Below are 16,767 nucleotides of genomic sequence, written 5' to 3' on the forward strand. Positions count from 1 at the left end.
TGTGTGGATTCTTAAATGTAATTTTAAATTTCCCTTTTGCGTACATTTTTACTCACACAAGTGACATGAGTACGTTTTTACACCTGTGTGTGGTCTCATATGTTTTTTTAAACTGCTTTTGACTCACCTGTGTGTGTTCTAAATTGTAGATTTAAATTGGCCTATACATTTGTATTCACACAAGTAACATGAGTATGAAGTTTCACCTGTGTGTGTTCTAAATTTTATTTTAAAGTGCCCTTTTGCGTACATTTGTATTCACAAAAGTGACATGAGTATATTTGGTTTTTCACTTGTGTGGATTCTTAAATGTAATTTTAAATTTCCCTTTTGCGTACATTTTTACTCACACAAGTGACATGAGTACGTTTTTACACCTGTGTGTGGTCTCATATGTTTTTTTAAACTGCTTTTGACTCACCTGTGTGTGTTCTAAATTGTAGATTTAAATTGGCCTATACATTTGTATTCACACAAGTAACATGAGTATGAAGTTTCACCTGTGTGTGTTCTAAATTTTATTTTAAAGTGCCCTTTTGCGTACATTTGTATTCACAAAAGTGACATGAGTATATTTGGTTTTTCACTTGTGTGGATTCTTAAATGTAATTTTAAATTTCCCTTTTGCGTACATTTTTACTCACACAAGTGACATGAGTACGTTTTTACACCTGTGTGTGGTCTCATATGTTTTTTTAAACTGCTTTTGACTCACCTGTGTGTGTTCTAAATTGTAGATTTAAATTGGCCTATTGAGTACATTTATACCCACACAAATGATATGAGTATGATTTTTCACCTGTGTGTGTTCCAAATTGTAGATTTAAATTGGCCTATACATTTGTATTCACACAAGTAACATGAGTATGAAGTTTCACCTGTGTGTGTTCTAAATTTTATTTTAAAGTGCCCTTTTGCGTACATTTGTATTCACAAAAGTGACATGAGTATATTTGGTTTTTGACTTGTGTGGATTCTTAAATGTAATTTTAAATTTCCCTTTTGCGTACATTTTTACTCACACAAGTGACATGAGTACGTTTTTACACCTGTGTGTGGTCTCATATGTTTTTTTAAACTGCTTTTGACTCACCTGTGTGTGTTCTAAATTGTAGATTTAAATTGGCCTATTGAGTACATTTATACCCACACAAATGATATGAGTATGATTTTTCACCTGTGTGTGTTCTCATATGTCTAAGTAATAACAACTTTGAAATGTCTGAAAAAGAGTCAAATATTTGTATACTGTTGGCGAAAAATAGTACAATGTGAAACAAAGAAGTGTTTGTAATTCCATTCCGAGTAGTTTCTTTTTTATTATTGTGTTTTGTTTATGTTTTAGGTTAATTAAACTAGTGGTGACTATAAACTATAAAGTGGTGGTACTATGAATTAAACTTTAAATATCTACTAAACCTCTTGACTCTCACAAAAACTTATGCAACCGATCGGTTACGAGCTAAGGAATAAATAATGTCTTGTCTTTGTAGGTGACCTTCTACATATTTCCAAAAAACACTCCAGTCATACATACACACACTTACATAACACACATACCATACACACACACACACACACATAAATAGAGGTGCTTGATGAGTGGTCGACGTCGCGCGTGACAACTAAAATTATTGACCTCTGATTGGCAATTTCAAAATTGCAACGCACAGCTGAGCGGGGGTCACTGACCGGTTTTGCACACGCACCGGACTTCAGTGGAGTTTTTACAGTGCCGCGATATACCACGCCGCTTACGATTTCTCAAACCCGTACTTTGTTTCTCGAACAGTGATATTTATCTTTCTCCTGTTACTTTTACTTTTCTTCTCTGTGTTGTACTCTCCTTCTAAATATTTATTGGTGTGTACGAGTGAGAATAAATTGTGTTGTGAATAACGGTCGCATCATTTCGCTACCTCACACCCTCACATCACCACATCTCTCACCTTCCACCACACCACAAATACCACAGAGTTAAAAAGGACATTTAATTAATATCTGTTGAAGCTAATATATAAAGTGAAAAGAGCATCTCGTCAATGGCAGCCGTGTTGCGTCCGCTACTCTGCCCGCCGCTCCACTGCCGCATTTAACCGCATCCCGGTAAAATATTATTTACGAAAAAAATATTTACGATGAGGTAAGATCGTTGTGTGCAGGCGGCGGGGGGCCGGTAGTAGCGGATGCATTGACAATCGCAGAGAATTGTAAGGCCGTGGGCACGAATTTAGCGACGAGCGGTACGATATACTTCGCCGCTCCCGCTAGTTTCGTGGTCGCGGCATAACTTTTCTAGCGTAGCGTCGCATGCGCTTGCGCACTCTTGATCTAAGATTTGAATAGGATTCCAAGCAACACTTACAAAAGTTTGAATTTTATTAAATGAAGGGGATCAATAAGTAAATGAATAAAAAACTTTTGCATGGTTCACACTTCCACCGGCCAGCGCCGATCGCCCGGCCCGCCCGCGCTGCTGACTGCCGCGCCCGCCCCCGCGCCGCAACACGCAGCCATGCCCGGAGGGGGGCGTACTCTCCCTTCCCTCGTATCTCCGTCACTATTTACATATCTTAGTATTTCCCATGCATTTAGATGACTGAATATGACATTCGGAGATGTTCGACGACTGCACATGTGCTCGCTTTTCTTGGGAATAAATTTTAATAAGTCGGATCTCATTTTAGTTTCTACGACAATACTGAATATATGAATATAGCACTACTACTCGATTTCAAACACATTTTTGTATAGATGAAGAAACCGTGAAAAGTAAAGTTTTAATGTTGGTGATATAGCTAGTTGGGTATATGTAGCGTCTCTTGAATGATTGCTGTGAACATTCCGAAATAAGTACTGTAGACATAATACTCAGGGAGTCATCACTCAGGGCAGCTCGCCGTATTTAGTCCCGTCCGCCGCGCGTACTGGGCGCGTGCACGCAGCGTCACTTATATCACAGTGTGAAGTGGGTAAAGCACGAGTAAAGATATATGCAGCCGGATAATCGGATCTGTCTTGTAACAAGTGCAATAAGACTGCACACATGCAAGTTCACATGTAGGTACGTGTGTAGAATGTAATATAATAGATCTGAAGAAAAAAGTCCCGGCAATTCCCCTCCCGCGGCGAAAGGGGGCGACTTCCTCATTACGACCCCGATTAGCTCCGTCAATTTATTGCTTTGCTCAAAATCGCAACTTATCCACATTCCTGCCACTTGCCGCCCGCCGCGTGTGTCATTCTGGGGCAACGTCTGCCCAGACTCCGTCTACCAGGTCATCCGGCAGCCGCTAGACCTTACCTACTGTCAACTTAACACTACTATATATAACTACACTAACGTCAAACGTAGAAATTAAACGTCTCAAAAAGTTAATTAGCTATATATAATAGATAAGTTAATTTCATTTCATTTATAAAACAAAGACGCTGACAAATCGACTCGGTCTATTTGTGAAGCTACAAATCTAAAACACAAACGGGCCTAATGAATATCATTTAATTAGCTGTCATAGAGACGAGTCACTTATTTATGAATGGGCGGCGAATGCCTATTATTATAATTATAAACATCGGCGGCGGCGACGAGCGAGGCAAAGGGCGCGATGCGGTGCGGGCGGTGATTGTTCCGCAACTCTGATACAGAACAATTACAACACCTGACGTCAGCTAAGAGAAATGTTAAATTTATTTGGATGCAATTTTATATAGTTTTAGAGACAAAGGAGGAGTTCCACAGAGAGCCTATTTCGAGTATTTCTAATATTTTTCGAAGCGGGGGCATCATAAAATTATATCCAGGTATAAAAAGTCTCGTGTCGCGGTGTATGTCCGAGATAAACCATAGAAGCTATTAGTGACATTTAACTTTCCGCTTTTGAATCGAGTTACCGGCGTCGGCGTTTGGGCAGCTGCACTACGACTGTACGACAGTACAGTACATGTATTGTTGATTGAAGATGCTTTCATAATATCATTTAATCACGTTATGTTTAGAAAACATATATAGAAAATAAAGGTAGCTGCAATCTCCAGAAGACCAAGAGTGAAGAGTGAATGAATTTTTAAAGGACGAGGCAGGCGACTACTGTTATCTCACTCGACACTCCACATTAGCATCGCCTAAGGCCCGCGTTGCTTTAGTAAAAGACGCTGCCGCAAAAGTTTAGTAGGATATTTTATTATAAATAAGCCTATGTTAATCCCGCACACATAATCTTTCGTGCTCCGCATTAGTTATCTAATAAATCTATGCGAAATTATCAAGGTCAAAATTAAACAGAAATAAAAAAGTTCTCATTGTATTTAATCAACTAATGTGCTTAAATCACTTCATTTGGGAACCACTGTGATGATTCCAAAGCATCCCAAAGAGACAATTCTGGTTCTAGGAATTCTTGGTTCATCTGATCTATGTCTATTGTCTTCTTGTGCTCTGTAATATTTAAAATATTGCATTGTTTTACTGGAAAATATTTTTATTTTTCCGGTCACGTGGTCGAGGGTTCAAATCCCGCCATTCGACTATTGTCATAAACCATACTATTACAATGGTACAAGAATTTTTTTCTTTGTAAGAGAAGTGGGCAAACGAGCAGCGGGAACACCAATGTGTTCATCCACACCCATGAACATCTGCAATACCAGAGGAATCGAGAGACTGTGATACACTTGCTTCTTGAAGGACCCTAAGTCGTAGCGGTTTGGAAAATATTGGAAGATAATAGTAAATTAATAAAATCTGCTAACATTAAATCACAAAAAGTTTTGATAGACATTAGTTTGTATAATCTTAAGTAAATTACTATCAAGTCACTTACCAACTAGAGCCAACTCATCATTCTGTGCCTTGACAACAGCGGCTTGCACTGGCTCAGCAACAGGTGTGGTCCCCGCCACAGTACTCTGGTCACCTTGCCCATAGTAACCCGACCAAGCAGAGTAATTTTGCCAGTAGGCCGATGGATTGTAATATTGATTATAATCTTGCTAAAATAAAAGTAATGGTGTGAAACCCAAATCATTAATTTAAAAAAGACAACATTAAAATAACTCCATTAGATTTATTGTAATTTTTTTTGTTTAGATATGCATCTGTTAATTATCATATCACCCTCATTATGTTATTTGTCATTCAAGCTAACTCTTGACTACAACTATAAACCTCGCCTCATGCATCTTGAAACAATCATATGAGGTACATAAATTGTATAAAACATTTTTTTAAAATATTATAGATATGTAGAACATTAAAAATCTTACTGATCCACTATTATATGCAGTGTTTGATGAAACAGATGCAGTTGAATTCTGAGTTGTTGTTGCTCCTTTAGGTTTAGGAACAGCTGTGCATATCTTAAGAGGTTTAGTGCCAAGTCCAGTATAACCATTCATTGCATATAGTGCATTACGTTGCTCCTCTTCATTACCAAATCTAACAAAACCATAACCCTTTGTATATCCAGTGCCATCCAAAATTACTGAAAGATCAAAGATTATTTATGAGCAGAACCAGTGAATACATTGTCATTAGTTCATGATAAACCTATTAGTGTAATGATTGTTACCTTTTGCAGTTTTAATTGATGAGTACTTAGATGCAAATACTCTGTACAAAGAATAGTCATCAACATCAGGACTTAGATCCCCAACCCACAACTCTCTTTCTTGCTGTAGGTTTGATCGTGCCTCCCTAGATGCTGTATTTAACCGAAACCTTACCACTGGAAATGTACCTGGTATAGGTTTACCATTAAGCTTGTGCATGGCGTCAATTGCTTCCTCATCTGTCTGTAAGTATACATTTGTTTGTTTAAAAAAAATGCTCCTAAAGCAAGGCAACAAAATAGTATAAAAAATGAATCACATGTTTAATAAGTAATAACTACCTGAAAGTGTACAAATGCATAACCGGCAGGTTCACCGGTAAACTTATTTCTCATAACTTTGACTGCTAATGGCCTTTGTCCCATCCTATGAAAGGCTGCCATAATAAAACTTACCCTCATATTGGGCTCTAACTACAAGAAAAAACATAATTTTAATAAAACAAATATTATCGTAGTACACTCAGATAAAAATTTTGGGTGGGAACAAATGAGAAATTTGTATGGTTAGTTATTAACATCCTCAATTTTACTTACACTGCCCATCCATAGTTGGCACTGCATTGCCATCTGCTTTAATTGAAATTTAACAAATATTTTTGAAAATCAAAAATAAAAGCCGTAGTAAATGTATAGGCAATTACACAACTTTAGTAATTTTTTCCTGTTCACCACTTGACACAAAGACTCAGGTTCCTATGGTGTCTAATACTTTACACAACAATGTGAAAGATTTATTCACATAAAACAGTCTTGGTTTATCAGTTGACGAGAATCAAAATGATTTGATTAGAGTATTACAATTGAGATTTTTTCAAATCATTGAAATTAAATTAAGACCATTATCCTTACAGTCAGATGTCAAAACAAATGTAAATTTCAAAATGTATACCAAAGAGTACAATAATTTTTGACATGACTGGGGTGGCTACTGCTAGTGATTTGTTATAATAGTGTTGTTGGTTATTCCTTGTTGAAATCGAGAAACGATAATTAAAAATATTATGAGTAAGAGAAGACCTCACATTTTTTAGAATAGAAGTGCTGTAGGAGGGCCAATTTAATTGGCACAATTGACATCTATCAATTTTAGCTTCATAGTTTGGTGAGCTACTTTAAAACATTGATTGAAGGAAATGAATCGATTTGGACTTCATAGCAAAAGCAGCTTAGTACAATTTGTAATTTCATAGAGTTGTGATTTGTACATATTGTGATTTATATTAATAGTATAGTCACCGGGCTGTATGAGATGTAAAGCGCGCGGTCTGCTTTAAAAACCCATGAGCCGCGAACGCATGAGTGGTCTCTCTGCAATGTTACATCGCGTTGAGCCGTGAGATGACAATTTAGTTGTTGAGCCGCAGCTCAACGATTCAAACCTATGTCAGCTGTTGAGACGGTTCAAATTCATAGCCAGAGCATCAGCTCTGGCTATGAATTTGAACCAACCGTCACCGTGAATTGAATTCTTAGGGTTGTGTAAATCATTACACAACCCTAAGAATTACTTATTTCATATTTTGAGATGATTTCTTAACGGAAAATTAAACAATAAAAATAGGGTTATAAAATCTTACACACGTCATACTTATTTTGAATTGCAAATATCGATTTAATACAACCTTGCAATATTCGTTACGAGGTGAGGTTACGGCTCTACATAGCATATGGAATGTTGTAACTGTAATGACATTGACATGCAGAATGCAGTGCAGTGTGTACTGTGACTGTGTATTTTATAATTTGTAGTATTTGATAGTTACGAGTGGTATATTTACTCTTTACATTTCTTTGTTTCGATTAAGTTCAGTTAGTGTTTCTTGTTAAAGTTATTTAAATAAGGGTAGTGTTGTTAAATGTTAAAGTATCCTAAATATTAAAACATGTCAAGATTAGACAATATCGATGCCTTAGATAGGCAATTGGCTGATTTACAAATGAGTAAAGACAACAATACTCCCGGAAGAGTAAAGAAGGTACCACCAGCTGTGCCGCCAAAAAAGAAGGCGCAACCACAAGTTCCACACAGCGCCGTAGTGAATACACTGCGTGAACCTTCTTATTCCACAAAGATCTCACCTGTTTTAAATAATAATGCGTCAACATACAGTAACATATTTTCCTCTAATGTGAAGCCGCCGAATAAAGATTACGCAAACGTGAATCATCAGCCCAATCTTCAGTCTCCCTACAAGGCAACCGCACAAGTGAAAAGCAATATACCCACTTATAGTAATGTCCCTGGATATACAAGCACTCTGAACAAACCACTGCCTCCCCCTCCGCCGCCACTACCACCCCCTCATTTAACAAAACCTATTTTGTATACAACACCTGCTTTTGAGAATAACACAGAAGAGTATTTACCTCCACCATCTCCAGTGAGTTCTAACTACAGTGAATTAATGAGAGCAACACCTAATCTTAATTATAACCAGGAGAGACCATCTTACCCTCCTATATATCAAAATGAATATCCAGAATATGGAGTGTCCCAGGCTTCTACATATGAATCACTATATGAGCCTATAAACCTACACACTCAAGGAAATGGTCAAGGAAGAACCGCTAACATGACTATATCCAAAACTAAATCACCTTTACCAAAAGAAGAAGAAGTTGATGCACTGACTAATCTCCTTGTACAATCTATTTCTGATAGTCAAGATTTGGATATTTTTGGTATATGCATCAAGTGTGATGAGAAAGTGGTCGGTGAAAGTTCTGGATGCACAGCAATGGGGAATATGTATCATGTGAAATGCTTTTGTTGCCATCAATGCAATACTAATTTACAAGGAAAGCCATTTTATGCTGTTGAAGGCAAGCCATACTGTGAAGCAGATTACTATGAGACATTGGAAAAATGTTCTGTTTGCAACAAACCAATTCTTGATAGAATTCTAAGAGCTACTGGAAAACCATACCATCCCACATGTTTTACATGTGTAGTGTGTGGTAAAAGCCTTGATGGAATACCATTTACAGTTGATGCCACTAATCAGATCCATTGCATTGAAGATTATCAATTGAAGTTTGCTCCTCGTTGCTGTGTTTGTGAATTACCAATCATGCCAGAGGAGGGAGAGGAGGAGACTGTGCGAGTTGTCGCATTAGATCGCAGTTTCCATGTTCGTTGCTACCGATGCGAGGACTGTGGTCTGATGTTGTCTTCTGAGGCCAAGGGCCATGGCTGCTATCCTCTCGATGGGCAAATTTTATGCAAAACATGCAATGCTCATCGCATTCGTCATCTTACTAAAGTAATGACTACTGATCTTTAAATGCATATCACAATTAGCTTTTAACTACTTATGACATTTACAGATAAGAAGACATTATATGCTTTATGACTTTGATGACTAATTTTTCTTGGGGAGGATTTTCTTTATCATATTTATTGTTATATGCATATTATTCACATTGTAGTGTAAGAGATATTTATTTACAAGTAACAATATACTTAATGCTTTGCTTATACATAAAGTATAGATTTATAGATAATAAGACATTATTTTTTGAGATATTTACATTATATACAAATTTAGTATTGAATCAAGCCATATTAATAAAAAATACTGTGAAGACAATAATTGTTCCTATAAAGTAACTTGGAAATTTAGCTTTTTGTGTTCTTGAAATACTGAGATAATATGAAAAGCATTAATCAACTATTCAAATCCCAAAATGGCAACTATAATATGTGATTAATTTACAAAAAATTTTTAAATGCATTATGAATGCGATAGTTTAAGAGCCTTACATTTGTCTATGTAGAATAAAAACATGGCTGTTGTGTTAATTTATTATTTAATAAATATTTATATCAAACAGCACTTTATTTTTCTTCTCAACGGACTATAGAAAAGTATAAATTGATTAATTGGTTGTAAAGGATAAAAATTACTCTGAGCACTCAATAACAAATGTAGGCTTCTATTTTATGTGATACTGACACAGTGGAACAGAAGGTTTCCTATTAAAAGAAAGGATTGGCAGTATTTGTATAACAGATCATAATACAATTACTGATAAAATACCGATATGGTTGATATGCTGGAAAATGCGATTAAAAAAAAGTAATCTTACGATTACACACGTCTTTATTTTTTTACGTCGTATATACAAAATAGCAAAGCTAAAAATTACAATACTGGCAGAGGTATATTATATAGAAAGGCACTTACATCACAGTTATAGCATTTTAATATTAAATGGAATGGGAATTTATGGGAAAGTAGAGATTTTAAACCTTTTTTATACTGCTTCATTATACTTTCAAATATTTCACGACTAGTTATATCACCCGGTAAACTTCGGTAAAACATAAAAATTATGTATCTTATATAGTAGACATATTGGTCATGATTACGTATTAATTGTGTATGGATATAGTCACATCTGTATTTTAGAAAAAAAAAGAAACATCTTTCGATAGCAGTATAAAAATGACTACACTCTTCATGAGATCCATGTTTACATGACTTTATAGTAATCAACATATTAAGTACTAGTTAAATTATAGTAAATCTAGGAACATAAAAATAATACATCCGTTTCATGAGATTCCATTCCACGCAGATCCATTTTCAATAAGTACTTTCTCAATATTAATGGCAGTCTTTTAAATCAATCCATATTCTTATCATGTCAAATTACAATCAGTATCAGGAGAATATAATGTTATGAATGTCTTAAAGGTACAGTAATTATTCAGTCACAGTTTGGCAAAATTTTGGCAAATAATATAACAACTAAATACACATTTTAAGTCCACAACCATTAAACTTGGTAAATTATACATTTTCATAAAAACTTGATTAATTTTAATATTTATGCTTTATGTTTTATTTTGGTGTTAAACTTTGGTGGGCTTAACACCTGTTTCATAAACAGAGATCTTTTCTCCTTTATCTGTTTTGAGGATAAATCATAAATATTTGTACCAGATACAGATTTCGATTCAGATACATGAAAATTAGGTCTTTTATCGGTTGAAGTTACATCTTCACTTCTCAAATGTTCACTTCTAACGTCCAGTTGATTCTTTAGTATACAATTATCAGACTGGTGTAATGTGTTGTCTGAATTGTAAAGAATTTCTTCATCTGAATGTAGATTTAACCTAGGTTCAAATCTTTCCCTTAAAAGGGAAAATTTTCTCCGCGGTCTATTACGTGTAGTTTTTTGTTGTTTGAAATTTTACTAGTCGACGTATTAACAAACGATGAAGAAGCATCTTTATGTATCAGAGATTGCAGCGAAGGCGTTTTACGACTTAAGCTCAAATCCTCATTTGAACTGAGTGGTAGAGAATTTTCAGAAACCATTTGCCATAAAAAGTCAACGTTTTTACTTGACAAATCTTGATGCTCGGATCTGTTATTATTATTTTTCGCATGAGATTTGGTTTTGGATATATTAGACTTTTGCCGTCGTGCGGTACTTTTATTATATGATACTTGTGAATTTAGGGACGATGATGATGAAGAAACGTTTTGATCCTTTTTATTTATATCAAATTTGGATCCATGAAAGACATCCAAAATATTTTCTTTTTCAGGTAACGACTCCATTATGTTACTAGAGTTAAATTTGGAAGGTTCTTTCCAGAGGGCCCTTTTCAGATTACTTTCAATTTTTGAAGGAGAATTAAATGGCGGCGAATCTAAAAATTGTTCACGTCTATGATATAGATTTCTAGGCGAATTAGTAACTGTTGCTTTACGTATTTCATCTATTGTCGCCACGAGTGAACTTTCTGAATTGAGTCGTTTTTTGCAAGCTGGATCAATGTCACCCAAGTCCTCAAGCTCTTCAAGAATAGGCTCCAAATGATTCGGATCCTTAACATTGTCTATCATACAAGGCTTAGCCAGGAAAGTTTCATCATTTGAATGGCAAACCACAGAATTGGCATAATCTTCTTGAGAACTCCTATCGAACTTTACGAATACATTTGAATACGTGTGAGCCTTTTTAGGAAATGGCGGCGCTGATAATATGGCGTTCTTCAAATCTTGTGAAATACAACTGCTGATTTCAGAACTACCAGATGTTAATGTATCTCTGCTCCTGTCCCTAACTACGCTACCATCGTGAAGCCAATTCTCAATATCACAGTAACCATTCCAAGATCGCAAGCCCCACGCTTCTCTTGCTATGTTTACTGCACAAATATTTTCATAATCATGTACTGACAGAATTTCAGTTGGTGTGTCAAGATCACGTTGTTTAGAGTTTAATAACTCAGTGCTTATACCGTTTTTCTTCTTATCTTTCTTAGCATACATTTCCTTGAGTATATCAAGAGCTATTCTTTGAATGTTCTCGATATCGGCATCTTGATTACCTACTTTTATATTTTTTAATGCACTTAAACATAATTTCTGCACAATATTTTCATTAAACGTATTTATATCAGAACTGTTGATATCGCTGAAACTTAAATCCAAATCCATATCTATAGAATCTGACGAGGTTTTTTTATTAGAGCCATCAGTGTCGTGGCTTATCTCGGAACTATGATCAGTTTTTATTGTTTTAGCAAATTCTTCGTTGACAATGTTACAAGCTTCTAAATTTAAATTAGTTAATTCATTACGTAATTCATCTGAAGAACAGATTCCTCTTCGTTTTTGCAAATTAAGTGTAAAGAATATGGAGGTAATTTCATCAATTGAATTCTCTATATTCTCTACGGAGGGTACTTTTAAAGTAAGTTCTGTTGGTGGGGCGATAATCTTCTTTTTATTTATTTTTGAGGTAATTTGCTCGATTTTATCGAATTGTCCCGTTTTGTGGCAGTAGACTGGGTGGAGTATTCTCTATTGAATATATTTCAATACTAGAAGCATCGGTGCTGACGTTGCCTACAGGCGCGGACGTGAATGTCGGAGATCCAGATCTAGCGATCCAATGATCGAGCAAGAATTTCTTATCTGCATGCTCACTTTCAATTTGGGAAACTTTTTCTGTTATTGTAGGATCTTTGCTATAAATAAAGTTACAATACATTTGTTATAAGTCTACCATCTTTTTATCAGAAAAGAATGACATTTGCTTCTCACCAATATAATGTATAAAACAATAATACTAAATGAACGGTATAAAATGAACGTACAGAATTTAATAACAGAAAATTATAATTACCTTGGCGTGTCTGTAGTTTTATCTTTATTCGTACTTTTAAATGACCTGACATGACACAATGAACTGGGCTTACTTGCCAGTCTGAGAAGCTTTGTTATTCAGTTCAATATCAGGCTCCGCATATTTCCATGTGATTGGCCCTTTAGAATGAAAGTATCTATAATACAATACCATTGCAAACATACCTGAAATAGAAAAAGTCTTTGATTAACAGTTAACACCCGAGCCGAAAATTAACGATAGAAATATACAAAGGCAAAGGTTTAAATTTATTAGGCAATAACAATGAAAGACTAACAGAACAGTAAGACAAGAAATAACGTCCTTGATGTAACATTGATTTAAATTAAAAAAAAAAGAAGAGCTGTCAAAGAACTTACCGAAAATAGTACCCGCAATTATACAAATAGTAGCAGCAATCGACCAAGGTTTTTTTTGTTTCTCAGTATCTGTTATTAGCACATATAGAAACAAACTGCCAAAGTTTTGAGTGACCATGAATGTATAAAACATCATAAGCCTGTACCGTGTCTGACCTTCTCGTAAATTTATGAATGAGAAACAATAGACAAATCCCATGACTGCATTGTACAATGTCTCTTCAAGTTTGTTAGGACAAAAAGTTGTTTTCTGTATAACAATCCAAAAAGTCATAGCAGCCCAATGTAAAACTGAAAAAATATATACTCAGTATAAATAATACCCTACTATAGATATTTAAATTCAAGGAAATAAACATTTTACAAGAATGAATTGACGAAAGAAACTCACCCAATGGTAATAATGTCCACATACCAATAACAATTGAAAACAGTAAAATGCCTGCAATTCTACCGATCAACATACCAAAATGCCACATTAGTTTTAATAACAATGATTTCCATTGAAATGTATCATTAGATAATAATATAATGCTATAGATGTATGTAATACTGCCCCATACTACTGACGCAATTGATGCTGTCAGAGCAAACACTAAAACACATTAGGAAAATATACACCTTGAACATAAAATAAAAAAAGATTTTTAAAACTCTTCAAAATTGAGCTAATGGAGCTAACAATTGAATGAATATACATTGTGAAAAACTTCAACTGCTTATAGTGTAATAACTAGTGGTCGCCATTGGTTTGAAATTCAACCATTGTTCAAAATATATTTTATTGATAACTAGCTTTTACCCGCGACTCCGTCCGCGCGGAATAAAAAAAAAAAAAAAAGAAAACGGGGTAAAAATTATCCTATGTCCTATTCCTGGTTCTAAGCTACCTGCCCACCAATTTTCAGTCAAATCGATTCAGCCGTTCTTGAGTTATAAATGGCGTAACTAACACAACTTTCTTTTATATATATAGATTATAATTTTTTCATAATTTTTGATTGAAAATAGTTATATGCACTTTTTCACCACATAAACTTTAACTGTGTCAAATTTCTCATTGATGATCTTGCACAATATTCTTAGAAAGGAGTATAAAGTCTTCACTGTAATAATAATTAACAAGATGAAATAATTTAACTAACCTTTAGTATGGTAGTTCTCATTTAACATCAATATAGCATATGTTTGCAGATTGCCATTTTAGAAATAAGCAATTTCACGGTGAGGTTAAAATAAATTCCCCAGTCTTAACTAATTAGTCACGTCAAGAGCCAAATGGTGATATTATTCATTGTTTAATTCTTCTTTCCTTTGTTGGATAATAAACAATTTTACCTCGGAACAAAATGTATGGCTAAAATATACTCACTGGCTCCTTATCACCTTGATTGTCCTTCCCGAGACCTTCGCCCTTCGACCAACCCATCTTCTCTAACAGTTTGAATCCTTTGTTCTCTGATGTTATGTACCTGACAGAAACAAATGTGATACAATTAACTAAAATACATCTGAAAAATATATCAAACATTAAAAAAATAATCTTACTAATATTATAAATGCGAATGTTTAGATGGATGGATGGATGGATGGATAGATGTTTGTTTGGAGGTATCTCTGGAACGGCTGAACGGATCTTGATGAAATATGGCACAGACGTAGAACATAATCTGGAAGAACACATATGCTACTTAGTACTTTTTTTTATTCCGTGCGGACGGAATCGCGGGCGATAGTTAGTCATTTATAAATTTAATAAGTAAGTTTTTTATTAATATTTAATGAAAAAGGTACATGTGCGAGGATTTGAATTTGTAAAAAGTTTTAATTAGTCGTGAGAATGGCTAATTGTTTTGTGTAAGAGCCGCTCCAGTACGCCGGATGCGGTCGCATTGTTTCAATATTTGATTAGCAAGAACTATTTACAAAACATTTCTCATAAACAACAGATTCTTAGAAGAGATCTTATTCGATTTATTATAACACTTTAAATTAAAGTTTTCTATTAAGTTATTCAACTAGAACCTAACTTAATCGATTCCGGATTTGCTTTATTAGATAGATAAAATATATTTAGCATAGATAAATCACTGGTTGAAGGAGCTTAGTATTAGTAAAATTAAAAAAAAAAGTTTTTGAGTAAAACCGAAACAAACAAGAAACAAAACAAATAAGACGTCCCCATTGGAGGCAAAGCTCGGCAGTGGCTTAACGCCTAATGCGCGGCAGCTGAAAAACGCAAACATTCTGCGTATCTTGCATGGTCTGAGGCTCGACAGCATAAATTACCGAATTTAGCTGATAGGAAGAGAGCCTATAACCAAGCCGCCAAGTCTTACAAAAGGATTTTGCAGAAGGCTCGCCTGAGTCACATCAATTGGCGCAAAGCTCTCCAGGCAACCCTGTGATAGTAGAGCTTTTTGGTCCCTAGCTAAAGCGGTAAAGGCCAACTACTGTAGGCCCTTGCTATCACCGCTAGCCGTATCACCGTAAAACCCGATGATACACTAGCTCACACGGCAAAAGAGAAAGGAACCTATTTGCAACCCTCTTTGCCAATAATTCGCGGCAGGACTCCGGCAATGCTCAACCACCCTCCATCCCCTGCTGCGAGACGATTATGTCGGAAATCCGCATTAGGCAGAAAGAGCGTTTAAAAGTATTGCGTAGTCTAGACGTGAACAAAGCCAGTGGACCGGATGGAATACCAGCTACTGTTCTTAAGATGTGCGCGGCCGAGTTGTCTCCAATTTTGACACGTTTGTCACCTCTCGTTCAAAGCTGGAAAAGTGCCTAAATCCTGGAAGTTGGCTAATGTGCAGCCCGTGTCTAAAAAGGCAGTCGTGCCGACCCTGCAAATTATCGACCCATCTCAATCACTTCTATACTCTGTAAGATTATAGAACGTGTATTGAACTCTCGCCTCATCGCGTACCTAGAACAGAATGATCTCAGCGACCGACAATACGGATTTCGCCGAAATCAGTCGACAGGAGACCTTCTAGTGTACGCCACTCACCTAATAGGCGAGGAACTAGAAAGGAACCGGGAGGCCATTGCTGTCTCTCTCGACATCTCAAAGGCTTTTGACAGGGTTTGGCACAGCAGCCTAATTAGCAAGCTTCCAGCCTACGATATATCCCCTTGTCCGATCGAGTGGATAAAGGACTTCCTGAGTTAGCGATCGCTCCGCGTCGTTGTCGACGGTTCTTCGTCTGACACTATGGCGACTAATGCTGGCGTTCCTCAGGGTTCCGTTCTCTCTGCAACTCTTTTCCTGCTCCATATTAACGACCTGCTCATTCCCGGTATCTTTGGGTATGCAGATGACAGCACAGTTATAGAGAGATATCTACCGGTAGGTCGGACCAGTCGGGATCAAGTACAGTCTGAACGCGAGGCCATGGTACAGTGCACTAATCGCACACTCGAGGCAGTCTCATCTTGGGGCTAGGCCAATCTTGTGCGATTCAACGCCGCCAAAACACAAGCGTGTGTATTCACCGCCAAAAGAGCGAGTTCACCTTAGCTCCGACGTTCCAGAATGTGTCCCTCGAATTTACCGACAGTCTGCAGTTACTGGGCGTCGAAATTTCGACGAATATTAACTTCGGACAGTTCAT

The 16,767-nt window shown here is 36.1% G+C and overlaps 2 protein-coding genes and 1 pseudogene across 2 annotated transcripts; 1 reads left to right on the forward strand and 2 right to left on the reverse strand.

The window, feature by feature from the left end:
• Positions 1–4,301: 4,301 nt before the first annotated feature.
• On the reverse strand, positions 4,302–6,514 carry LOC106711170 (tRNA selenocysteine 1-associated protein 1). The gene is made up of 6 exons (XM_014503411.2): positions 6,147–6,514; positions 5,892–6,023; positions 5,571–5,793; positions 5,266–5,483; positions 4,824–4,992; positions 4,302–4,438 (listed from the first exon to the last, which is right to left on the reverse strand). The coding sequence occupies exons 1-6, from the start codon at positions 6,177–6,179 to the stop codon at positions 4,326–4,328; spliced, it is 888 nt and encodes a 295-aa protein (XP_014358897.2). The 5' UTR covers positions 6,180–6,514; the 3' UTR covers positions 4,302–4,325.
• A 732-nt stretch (positions 6,515–7,246) lies between these two features.
• On the forward strand, positions 7,247–9,388 carry LOC123723270 (lipoma-preferred partner homolog). Its single transcript, XM_045685848.1, has one exon. The coding sequence runs from the start codon at positions 7,496–7,498 to the stop codon at positions 8,894–8,896; it is 1,401 nt and encodes a 466-aa protein (XP_045541804.1). The 5' UTR covers positions 7,247–7,495; the 3' UTR covers positions 8,897–9,388.
• Positions 9,389–10,298: 910 nt separating this feature from the next.
• On the reverse strand, positions 10,299–16,219 carry LOC123723136 (annotated as a pseudogene).
• Positions 16,220–16,767: the final 548 nt, after the last annotated feature.

Source organism: Papilio machaon, chromosome W (genome assembly GCF_912999745.1).
Source record: "Papilio machaon chromosome W, ilPapMach1.1, whole genome shotgun sequence".
In the NCBI taxonomy this organism is placed as follows: domain Eukaryota; kingdom Metazoa; phylum Arthropoda; class Insecta; order Lepidoptera; family Papilionidae; genus Papilio; species Papilio machaon.